Consider the following 13,353-nt stretch of genomic DNA (forward strand, 5'->3'; position numbering starts at 1 on the left):
CGCAGTATGACGTAGAACCAGCTTCTCTATCTATTTTGCACCATATATGCATTTAGGTTAACATCTAATGTCCCTCCTTTTTTACATATTCTGCACAATACATACTTTCTAAGCAGGATTTCCCGCCGCTTTTTATAAATGGGGCGGGGCAGAAAGTTTCTTTTGTGCAGAATATGTAAAAATGAATGGACTTTGGATGATAATCTAATTGCATATATAGAGGTACCAGATATGTTTTACAGTCAGTTGTGTGTAATTCACCAATATAATATCATCGAATATGCCTCGATTTTTTTTTTTAGATTTGAAAGTTTTGGTGCGGGAATTAACGGAAAAACTTTTGTTTATACATATTAATAATTGTGGTTTCCCTTGAAATTTGTTAAGAGGGGGGGGGGGGGGGGGTTTACATACATAATTTCTCATTTGGTGGTCACGCCGTGAACTACCTTTTTATCCGTTGACTTGGTCCTGCTTGCTGTAGGACCAAGTGCCACGCCGTCCGAAGCGGTAATGAGCAGAAGCACGACAGCAGCGCTGTTTTATATCTTTTCAGGTTCAAGCAGAATGATGTGCAACCAATTGGTATTCGTTTATGATGACTGGGTTTGGGGAAAACGTTTAGTTCATGAAAACAGTGATAAAATTAGCATTTGTGCATTTTACAAAAGTTTTTTGATTAAAAATTGGAAAAGTTTTTATTTTAGCAGATTTGTTAAGTAACATCCTATCGATTGGCGTATTTGGATTTTAATTTCGTCTATAAATGACAAGGCTACAAGCGTTCAAAACCTAACACTACTTCACCATACATATTTTTTGATTTGCGCCCTAGTATAGTCGACAAAGACGTAGTTCTACGTCAAAAAAGCAATTAACGGCGGCGGAAGAGCAGAATATGTTGAGAGCTGTCCAATTATTTTTTACAAAATAAATATCAAAATTAAACTAAATACTACCTATCATTAATTTTCTTGTCACTTTCCAATGATCAAGCACTCATGGGAATAATTCTATTGCGGTTATTGCATCTACATTTCTAACTGATTGAGAGTAATTCAAGCAAGTAACACTCGACACTCATCGTTCATAAGGACCAATGTCGTAAACGTAAACCATGGCTTCTTTCTTAAATTTCTCGTAGTTCAAAGTCAATCAATGTAAGCCACCAATTCTATCGGATAGGAGGACTCTCGCTCTACACAATCATCATGGTGGTTTACTTGAGTGAGATATCAGATATCTAGATAGAGCTGGAATTAGGACATAACAGCTTTTGTAAACAATGACTTCTATCGATGATTTCTAGAAATTCATGGCTAACCCACGCAAACCAACATCCTCATCGGATAGGGAAAGACTTCCCCTATCCGATGGTTATGTTGGTCTGCGTGGGCGTGCCTTGAGTTCCTAGAAATCATCGATAGAAGTCATTGTTTACAAAAGCTGTTACGCCCTAATTCCAGCTCTATCTAGATATAAGCAACAATCAATACGAAACTAACGATTTTGAATTGGCTCACTACTTGACTAGCCTATTGGTCCCAAGCAAACGATTAACGTACCCCATTCTAGTCAAAATTCTACTACTACACAATGTTTGTTTTGATTCGCTATGAAAGTTTGACAGATAAAATGAGGGGTTAGTGGATTTTCCTATGTTTCGAGGGGTGAATCGATTAGCTTGGGACCGAAGAGAGTACCAGAGCTGAGCCAAAAAATTGAGCACGTTATTTCGGGACCTTCTAGTCTTAGAGTTACCTCTATGATATAAGGTTGCATGCTCAGTAAGCATTGATGTTAACGGCGACACTGCAACTCTTTACCCCTATGGTAAAATCTTATAAGCATCTGACAATCCGTGCATGAAATCTCAGCCCGGTGGCAAGCTCGTAGGCAACATTGTATACGGTGACAGCGGGCCCAGTACAGCAAAACAAACGCTTTGGGCCCCGGACATGCTGCCTACTGTCAAACATAGCTGTTAGTATAGGCCTTGTCACCGGCCTGTGAAATCTAGTGGACTTTTTCTTATCTCTTCATTCCACCATGGTACGAGCAACATTGACAGGAGGTTGACAGTATCTTATGGGATTTTCATAGGAGTGAAAGGGTAAATAAATGTTCACCATGTTTCCCGGCCAGACTGATGTTTGCTTATGGGATTTTACGGATTTTACCATAGGAGTAAAGAGTTACAGAGTGAACGAAAAGGTGAATTGTCAATTGTCAAGATAATGTGCAATAAGTGTAAAGAGATGAGGCCCAGAGAATTTATCGTCTGTTTTGTTCACCCGCTGTTTAAATGGTTGACAGATTTGCTGTTTACAGCTCATTTCATAATGCGGCCATTCTTTTTACGACTAGGGGGCTTTTCAAAGGATATTTTCATTAGTATTTTCTAGTCGATCAGAAGTCAATCAAGAGCGTTGTTCAACGGTAATTTACCTTTTTACAGATGCAATATTTCTACGTCTCTTCTACCTGGTTGAATTGTATTGGTTTGATTACGGATATTATGTTAATGGAATGTAACGTAATGCTAAAAATTCGAAGATTTTGCTGCTGCTGTCTGGACTTAAACATGTATGCACTTAACTCCAAATTTGCACAGTCGTTTTTTTTCTCAAACGAAACCTTATGAAATCAAAGGTTGATGCAATTGGTTACAAAAAAATGTTCAAAGAAAAGATGGTACGTACATTTTAATTCAAAACTAGCCTCAGAGAAAAAAAATTTAAAAAATGAATCCGCGCAAATTTAGAGTTAGAAGAAATGAACGCGTGGAGTTTCCAAACTTGTTTGATCATAATTTCAGAAAAAAAAAACAATACGTTTTGATATCAAAGTTGGGCTGTTAATCGTAGTAATCGCATAAATAATCGGCAAATACCGTGCGGGACCGAAATCCGTACACCTAAGCACGAGAGAATCATTAACGGTCAATACTAAATAATGCTATCACATTATGCTCTGTAGCACATCTTTTTTTCTATACATTAATCTTTATTTTACCATAATTTGCAAACACCAGGTCTTAAAATTACCTTTAATTATTAGAAAAAAGTATTTAAATTGCACATATCTTGAATCAAAATCCGTACAGCGTTCTACGATTGAATCAAAATCCGTACAATTTTGAATCGAAATCCGTACACTGTGTAGCGGATGAACCAAAATCCGTACATGAATGTGAATCGATCCAAATCAATGAAAAAAAAATCATTTTTCTATCTTGAATAAAGTTTTTTTTTAGAAGTTGCTTGGCTGGGAGTCCAAAACAGCTATACTCGTTTAAATACACTAGTTTACAGCATATTTGAGCTTTGTACGCTGATGGTCAGTTCCCATGTAAAATCGTGCGCTGAATCCAAAAATGTAGTCCAACAAAAATCTCAGTAGGATAGTTTTGGAGATATAGCTAAAAAGTTAAATCTCACTTAAAAAAAACACAAATATCTCCGGCTGTAATAAAGTAATATTAATTATTTTAACGCCAAATTAAACGTGATAAAATTTGATTTCGATCGTTTTAACACTATTTTTCCGTGAGAGTAATGGTAGAACCATTATAAACATTTTTATTTACATTGCTTAAAAACTTAGCAGAAATTCAATTTTTCTTAGGAAAACTTGAAAAAACAAACTATTAACTAACAACAATACCACTAATCTCACTGACAATTGATGTTCAATGAATCGAACGAAAAATTTCTTACCTCTAATTTAGCGTTAAAATAATTGATTTAATCTCATTACAACCGGAGATATTTGTATTATAGTAAACAAACTTTTTTAAAGTGAATTTTCTGTATCTCAAAAACTATCCTATTGAGATTTTTTTTTACCACATTGTTGGATTCAGCGCACGATTTTACATAAGAATCTTTCGTCGAAGGTTCAAGATCATTTTTTTACTTTTATTTTTTTTTAACTAGTGATATCAGCGTTAGATTAATTGATGCTCCAATCGATTCAAAGGAAAGGTAACTGATTTCTTTTTATTTAAGAAGGTGACTGTTCTGGATTTTGATGCTTACTAATATCATGTTTAAGGATTCATTTCCGCCAAATTTTATTCTATACCAGTGCTTTGGGTTAAATATTCTTACTAGAGTTTACCTCCGATCACAACTTCGAGGTCTTTGAAATTAGACATGTGATAACGTGCAAGAAGCGCCATACTTTGGAACTTGGGGGTACTCCAGCGCAACACTACAAAACATTATTAACCGGGACTAAACTGGGCGATGTAGCTTGGACAATGTTGTCGAATCGATAATAGAAAACTGAAGAGAAGACAGCCGAAACATCTTTAATACACCGATAATGGAAACGCTCCACCAACCCACTGGCATCAAGCGATAGAATAAGTGGTTTCTAAGTTAGTAGCCCTATAATTGCGGATAAGTGAAAGAAAATTACAACCTTCTTACAAACCAACCAAAAAATACAATGAAATTACATCAAGGATTAGTTTTTCGTTTTGTGCATGAAAAATTAAATTGGTATGTTAACGACTATAACTTAATTAATTTAAAACGTCAATAGAGTAATAATCATACAAATGCAGATCTTTCATTGCTTCTTTTCCACAGCTTTCTTCTGCTTCTGGTCCTTTGTTGCCATTGCCTTTTCAAGTTATAGTCACTGGTGGCTACTGCTGGGAATGCTTTCTTGCCCAGAGCTGGAAAATATCACGGCCGTCATGTGACGATGAGAAAACAGGTCCTCTCACTATCCCGAGATGAGACTACCTATCATTACCCGAAAAAAAAAATTACAGTGAAATTTTCAGTGGAAACAATGCTCTAACATTAATATTTATTGTCGACAATAAAAATGATTGTTATAATGTTGTACCCTTCCGAAAACGGCAAAACTGCTACCTAGCTGTACAATGAATGTACATAATAAAATGTTGTTACAATGATTTTTATTGTATTTTTCATTTATTTTATTGTTAACATGATTCGATCACGAACAATAATAAACAACTCTATAACAATAAAAATTGTTGTTACATTAAATATTGGTGTGTTTTCATTGTGGGTTACTTCACGAACAATAAAAATAAATCTGATTAAAGCATGCAGACTATGAGAGGGTCAGCAACACTGCCAATGTAATCAAGATAGGCGCTGCTCGTATGACTCTTGCTTTGACAGTTCGTTTGGCTCTATTCGTTGCGCTGCGCTCTACGCAGCAAAAAAAAGTTGTTTAATATTACATCGAAACTGCTGCAACCAGGTCAATTCATCGCACTATGGGCAAAAATGGGTCCAAAATTACCCAAAATTCAATATCTCAACAGCACGCTAAATTCCGGCCATAAAACGACTTTTTCGAAGGGAAATCGTCCGGGGAATCGATTGCACGTGGTCTTATAGACCGGAGAGCCTTGTAAGTATGTGTTTTGGACCATTTTACCCCATTTTCACCTACTTTTTGGAGGAAATGTTTTTTCACAGCTCTATTTTTCGTAAAACATAAGCTCTTTATGCATGGTTTTAGAATACTATGTCTTTAAACAACAGTTCATGAGATATTAGGGGAATACGGGGTACACTTTATAAGGGAGTAAGGGGTAAAAGTGAACCCTCGCTAAATTTATTTTAATTCATATAAATGTTGAACGATGCGGTTGTTTGAATGACCCCAAAGGTTGCCTGCAATAATAAGATTTCTTTTTTCGAAATTTTAAGGTTAATTGGGGTTAAATAAGTTTTAATTTACTGCTATCTGTTTTAAAAGAGTTTTCACTTTTTTTGTCTGTATACAGCAAAACGATATAGTGGTTCTCAGAATTTTGTAAAAAATGGTAGTTTTGTTCCTTATCGCAACATATTAGACCCATATGTTGTATTTTGTCATTAGGGTGACTATTTACAACCGGTGAACACTCGTGTTTATTTCAGTTACCGTGGGGACGTAATTTGTGATTAGCCCCGGTCCCTTTCAAATTGTATCATTATTTATGTACGGTCCTTATCTTTAAATGACGTTTCACATTCATCTAGTGATGGCCGATTTTCATTCGAATAATCGATTAATTGATTAACGAACCGAAAAGTAAAATATTTGTTATTGGTTATAGCATGCCGATATAAGGTTTAACATCTCCAGAGGATTATCACCGATCGTTTCAAACATGTTCTGCACTCTCATTGGTGGAAAAATGGCAGCACAGCGAACAAAAAAATAATCGATTAGTTGTTAATCGAGTAATTAAAAACTGGGACATCTCTGATTTTGGTGTGATTGTTTTGATAAAAATGAGCGCAAAATTTCATCTCTGCCGAGGGGGTAGCAAAACCACAAAATTACCTGGAATACGAGGGGTATTCATTGGATAAAAGGGACCGTGAAAGAGGACACTAAAATAGACAGTTTTTCTTCCGACAGTTTCATCTTAGTATTCATCTTTGCTATTTATATATTAGCGCGGTCAAAATTTTTTTTTCGATTTTTTTTCAAAAAATTATAACTTGAAGTGTTTGGCTGATGACGGTACTCAAAATACCAAATGAAAGCTAATTAAAAAAAATTTCAGAAAAAATATGATATTTAAAAGAATTGATTTTGTATTAAAAAACATTGATTGCATTTTCACATTGACCCCTTACTCCCCTATACAGTGTACCCCGTATTCTCCTAATATCTTATGAACTGTTGTTTAAAGATATAGTATTTTCAAACCATGCATAAAGTGCTTGTTTTACGAAAAATAGAGCTGTAAAAAAACATTTCCTCCAAAAAGTAGGGGAAATGGGGTAAAATGGTCCAAAACACATACCTGTAAGGCTCTCCGTTCTATAGGACCACGTGCAATCGATTCCCCGGACAATTTCCCTTCGGAAAAGTTGTTTTTCATGGCCGGAATTCAGCGTGCTGTTAAGATATTGAATTTTGGGTAATTTTGGACCCATTTTTGCCCATAGTGCATCGGTTGTGTAATATCACATTGTACGATGTACATCTGTTGGTACATCGATTTTGCGAACAAATTTACATCCATTGATATAATATTGTATCTGCTCTTTGCTATTGCATCATAATTTCATACATCAGCTTGAATTACGTTGATCGATATTACATTTTTTTGCTGTGTATTCTACACGCCAGAAACAACAATGTTGCCTGCAGTTGATTGAGCATAATCATAAGACATTAGTGACTTTAATCATTAATAACTTTTGTTCCTTACATTTGATCGAAAAGTAATCTAGAACAATGTTGTAGCTGAGGAAATTTCCTAGCACATTTACCATTTTCTACGCAGAGTGATACGGTGAGTTGATTGATGGATATGAACAAAAAAGTTGGATTCCCATAGTAATTTCCATATAAACTTCAAATGGTTTGTGCGAAGTCAGTTTCTTACTAAATAAGTTCCAATTTTGGGACTGTTTCCCATTTGCAACTCTACACTGAGTCGCGCTCTTTGCGTCGGAGCCGGCGGAGCGATGGGTACACATTGAGCTTTCGTTATTTCTGGGTGTGTGTGTCTGTCTTCTCTTCTCCGCTGCTATACACTTGCGCAGGGTGAAAAACAAGCCAACTTTGTATTTGCTTGATTCTCACTTTGTATATTTAAGAAAATCAGAACATTGCGCGCATTGAGTGATCAGATGACAGCCCTGGTTTATTGAATAGTTCAGATAGGCTAGAAATAACACGTTAAATGATCATATTGAGAGAATGTAATAGGGTTAGGTGTACCAGTTATGGCCATACTGAGTCTCGGATAATGATTAGCTGAATCCCAGCAAACAAATAAAATGTTTGCTGAGATCTCAGTAAACCTTTTTTTGACGAGATTTGCACAGCCGAGCTCGGTAGAAAAAAACTAAGTGTGTTGATATGCCAATTATTCTTCTTCTTCTTATTTGCATTTCAAGCTTATTGCGTAGTGTATATTAGCTTATTGTGTGCTCTAAACTTAGTGTTCTAAATGCAATTCCACATTTATTAATTGAGAGCTTTCGATGCCAATACCAATGCATGAATTTGTATATTGTGTGGCAAGCACAATGATACTCTATGCCCAGGGAAGTCGAGAAAATTACCCGAGAGATTCCTTCGACCGGACCGGGAATCGAACCCGCCGCCTCCGGCTTGGTAATACCGTGCCTTTACTAACTAGGTTATGAGGCCCCTCGATATGCCAATTATGTTATGACCAATTTAGGGCATCTTGTTTCAAATAGAAGTTTTGCAGTAATAAAGATTAAAACATTTTGCTTTAAAGAATGATAAATTAAATTATATTGATATAAAACTACTAGTGTAAACGCACTTATATAGTGGAGGTACGTTGAAGTGCTGCTATTCAACACAGATCAAACAAACTTTTCACAATTTAGATAATTTAGTAGTAGATACGCTAACTTAGCGGAAGGTATGGAAAATATGCACGGAATAATTACAATTACAACAAGAAGAGGTTGTGAATTTTGTGTTTGACACATCATGGCTCATTGTACCTACTTATGCATTCCATATTACTGAGCTTCGTTACTGAAAAGGATCTTTCAACAGAGCATGATTTTACTGGGAACAGTAAAATGTTACTGCAGTAATTTAAGAACTTTCATCAGAATGAAAAGTGTTTGACTGAAGTATTTCTTACAATTGGCTCAAAGAAGCAGATAATTTTACAAAAGTAATGCTTCCCACTCTTTGAATAAATCGTGATGCACTCATAGCTTCCGGAGTTACTCCAGAAGGGTTTTCATGTGGTGTGAAAAAATAGATTTGAACTGAGCTAACCTGAAACCATGAATACAAACTTATAAAAATATTTAAATTGTTCGATATTTTTTGATTAAATTCTCTATAAAAATATAAAAACGTGAGTATAACATTGCCTTGACTGTCCTAAACGGGCATTTTAATGCATAGGACATGTCCTAATTGTCCCACCCACTTCTAGTACTATAAGAGATGAACTAGCCTACGGCTAAAAATCTCTATAATAAAGTTTATAAAAAAAAACTTCTAGTACTTCTGACAGCTAACGAGACGATGGTGGCTTTGGTTCGATAGAAAAAGTGTTATTGTCTGACACCCACGACGGTTTTTTGTAGCTTCGTTATAGGGTAAGGTGGGCCATCTACTTGATTCAGTTATATTTTTGTTTGTCAACATCAACAGGCTCAATGCTGGTTTTATAAATCAACCCATCATTAGGGTTACATTGAACCTGTTGATATTGACAAACAAATAAGTTAATAAATGTTCTAGGTACCTAGATGAAAGAGCAAGCCGTTGAAGAGAATGGATATATGGGACCTTTTACATTGTTCAGTTTGAAATCCTTCACGAGGACGGGAGCAAGCCATTCAAATATCAGGATAAAAGAGAATCCCAAAGAGCAGGTAAGTTTCACAATATAAGGAATCGTTGCATTAAATGTATAATAATACATCATCTGTATTATTGTTTTATTGAAAACTTCCTTTTAAAACTAATTATTATGCTAAACTTACTGCAATGTCGAATACCTATTTTACGCTGTAGTCAGAGCTTCGATCACTGTCCTTATCATCCGGACAATCCAGTAAACCCTAAATTCGTCGCCTTTTGCTGCTTTGTACATTCGGTGGTGTACTGGCGGGACTGCTAGCATTCGGCTCAAGCGACATGGATCCTCGGGTTCGCTTTTGGGGTCGCTTTGGAGTGCTGTCCTGATTGTCGATTTTCGTTTTGCTTGATTTGGTATCCTTTTCCTTTTCAACCGATTTTTCCTTATCGGATGTTTCTTTTTCTTTAGCTACAAAGAAGAAAGGCTCAAGGTCAATTATCAATTCTAGGTGACCGTCAAGGGGAAACTTGCTAGGCTTCGTAATCGGTTCCGTAATTTTGGTTTGGTCCGCCTTTTTACTATCTTCCATAATGGGTTCTTCGATCGATTTCCGTTTCATTACGGTGGAGAACTCTGCCTCCGGTAAACTGAAATCACTTTCCTCAGTGGGATAGGAATGCTGTTCCTGCTCGTCCAATGCCTTCAGATTGTACATGGTTTTCAGATAGGACCAAACAGATTCGCTGCTGACGTCCCGATTCAGTGCCTTCGAAAGTCGTTCGACAATGCACGCGATTGTGAAATGCCGGTTGATACCGACCGGTCGAAGACCATCCATGGCGAAAAACAGCTGAATTTCATCTTCCGGTGACCACTCAGAGTATTCAACCTCGGGTTTATCTTTCGTTGTGGTCATTATGTTGATATTATTTGGGGAATTTTCGTAAAATTTAAAATTTCAAGGTGGAACGAACCAAACACGAGCCAAAACTATGAGGACGTAAATAAATAGCTGTCACTTTTTAATTGATAACATGTGATAGTAGTTGACTCATCGTCACAAGGTTGCCTATTTTTAGAAAGGATTCGGTCACTTTATTCGTGCAGTTCAAAATTACTTTAGGGCCCGTTCAAATATTATGAAAGAAGTTGCCAATAATCATATAGTCGAGCAGTTTTTGGACGTTCTTAATTCTACCAAATATTCAAATACAGCCGAAATTCGACGAAGAAGATTTAACACAAATAAAATTCGGATTGAAGCCAGTTGCTTGAAACTGAGGGGAAAAAGCGTAATACTGATGCGGCTAGTGATGCGGTTAATATGTGTTTTTGTTTTGTTCTGGATTTTCAAATTACATTCAAATGTTTCGAACAAATATCACATTTCCATTCACTACATTGAATGCGCAGTTCAAAACGCATGTCCCTAATAAAATTGCAATGGTTATTTTGCTTAACGACGTGTTTGTGGTATCATCCAAACCATTTGTGGAATAGTTCAATCGTTTGGGTAATCATTCGTTTATGGTATTTTTTTAGGGATGCTTAGGAGGAATTCATGGTTGATTGTCAAATCTATTTTGACATGAGAATCTAACATTCAGATGCTTTTTAATTGCCCAAATTGAACACCAAAGTTGAACACCCAACTGAAAAGCACCCTAACTAACTAGCCTGAGAACTATCCCTCAACGAGCAAATCTCCGATGTAGTGGTAACCCTAATAAAATTTATTTAGTTATTCTACTTAAGGACGTTTCATCCGAACCATTTGTGGAATAGTCCTAGAATTTGAGTTATCGTTCATTTATGGTATTTGTTTATTAGGCAAGCTCGTACAATGACTCATTTAACCTAGTGATCAATCGAATTTGGTTTTATGCTTAATGGACCTCAAAGTTAGACTTAGAAAATAATGCCGAACTCGTTTTAATTTCCACTGAGTTTTTATCTGCTGAATTCTCGGTAGCCTGTTCAGTTCATGTAGGAACAACCGAGCTTTCGTTTAATTTTCTTTTCCCACAAGCTGTCAAAGTTACCGCTAAAACTCGGGTGACAAAAAATAAATTCAAGCAGGAATAACCTTTAGCAGCTTTTTCTCGATCATCATATTTCTTATAAAATTATTTATATAGTTTAAATTAAAACATTACATTTACACTGTAAAAATAAAAAAGGGAATAACCAAACATCGGTTTACTCAAGTATTACAAACCGGTGACCACTCGTGTTTATTTCTATAGCATTAACTTTTCCAGAGGATCATCACCCATCTTTTCAAACATGTACCAACAGTTATCAGTTACCAGTTACCTCTATGCATGTATTGCACTCCTATTTGTTGGAAAATGACAGCAAAGCGAACAAAAAATAATCGATTAGTTGCAAGGGGCTGCTAAGCCAGCATTTTTCTGTTGTCTGCTATTTTTCACTCACACACTTACAACCAACGCAAAACAAACACATACGATGTAAGCGGCAGCTGTAAAATATGCAATACAGCCGCAAAGTTCGTATGTGTTGTTCAAGTTTGTTATGGGCCATAAATTTATAGACCAGTTAAGAGGGTACTGTCAAATTTGTGAAATCCCATAGTGGAAACATTTGATGTCAGTCCTGTGATTAGTTGTTATTCGAGTAAATATAAAATGGGATATCTCTGATTTTGGTGTGATTGTTTAGATAAAAAAAGAGCGCAAAATTTCATCTCTACCGAGGGAGCAGAAATCCACAAAATTACCATGCATACGGGGGGGTATTTTTTGGATGAACGAGGACACTAAAATAGAAAGTTTTTCTTCTGACAGTTTTATCTTAGTATTCTTCTTTGGTATTACCGAACGCTGTCTAACAAACTGATTCACCTGAATTCCATTCCAAATATTAGTTGCTTCGAGTTTTTAGAAATAAATTCCAGTTTTGTTAAGATGCATGGCTTACTTATTTCTTATAATCCTACACTAGTAAAAATCCACACATAACTAATTGAAAATTTCTATAAAATATTAACCATCATATTCATTTGGCTACACAAAATTAGATATCATGGAACAAAACACATACAGATTATGTGTCATATAAACAGTATGTGTGAGCACATATAGAGGTGATATGTGCAAGTGAGATTTATGTGTCTGGCATATAGAAACTATATCATAAATCTAATTGCAAAAATCTATGTGTGGAACACATAGAAACAATCATTGACTTTTTCTCAGTGTTCGCATGACTTGTTCAATTTCGCCAGACTTTCTGGTGACAAAATAATGAATGTTTATCATGTTGCACACGCGAAAAAACTCACTGACGATTTCTCTGATTTTTTCATAACATCTTAGAAAACCGAGTGATTCGGTTAAAATTTTACGTTTAAGAATGTTTAGCGAATAATCGATTCGTAAATATCGCTACTTTACCATATTTGAAAAATGATGAAAATGAAGTGAAGTGACAAGTTGTCATTCACGGTGATATAATTCCCGGGCAAATCAAATGGGAATCACTTCCCCGTTGTCACTTCACTTCGAACTCATCGTGAAGTGACACCCGTAATAAGGGCCTCAATATGTAAAATTTATCCCATTGTAACCAAAATTCGGGTTTACCTCGAAAAAAATTGCTTGAAAAAATACGTTGAAGCTAGTGTTTAAATGAATTATTCGGTTTCTCGTTAGAAACTGAAGTCGTTCGGTAGCAAATTAAACGGAGTTTGGTATTATTTTCTAAGTGTGAAGCCTCGTGTGAAGTAGTTTTAGCGTAACTTCCTACCTTCCACCTGGACCAAAAAATTAATATTTTAATATGAAAAGCACAACTTTCGGCTACTTTTCTCTTGGTTCCAGAAACAAATTCGAAATCTTGTTTATTTCGAAGTTTAAGTCAAGACCAACAATTGAAAAGGCCTTAACTCCATTTTGTAAACAAATCTTGTAAGGCCATTTTCTCGCGAACCGAAGTCCGCCAAGGGAAACCAACAGAATGAACAGGTAGGGGGAATTCTCCTGTACCCGGTTGTGGTTTCGGTTCGCGAATGTAGATTTCGG

General features: G+C 35.9%; 1 protein-coding gene across 1 annotated transcript; it reads right to left on the reverse strand.

The window, feature by feature from the left end:
* Positions 1-9,477: 9,477 nt before the first annotated feature.
* On the reverse strand, positions 9,478-10,275 carry MrgBP (MRG/MORF4L binding protein). Its single transcript, XM_065217416.1, has 2 exons — positions 9,839-10,275; positions 9,478-9,775 (listed from the first exon to the last, which is right to left on the reverse strand). The coding sequence occupies exons 1-2, from the start codon at positions 10,221-10,223 to the stop codon at positions 9,570-9,572; spliced, it is 591 nt and encodes a 196-aa protein (XP_065073488.1). The 5' UTR covers positions 10,224-10,275; the 3' UTR covers positions 9,478-9,569.
* Between the last annotated feature and the right edge of the window lie 3,078 nt (positions 10,276-13,353).

The sequence above is a fragment of the Ochlerotatus camptorhynchus genome, unplaced genomic scaffold (genome assembly GCF_037179485.1).
Source record: "Ochlerotatus camptorhynchus isolate MF236.1 unplaced genomic scaffold, CSIRO-AGI_Acam_v1.1 ptg000077l, whole genome shotgun sequence".
In the NCBI taxonomy this organism is placed as follows: Eukaryota; Metazoa; Arthropoda; class Insecta; order Diptera; family Culicidae; genus Ochlerotatus; species Ochlerotatus camptorhynchus.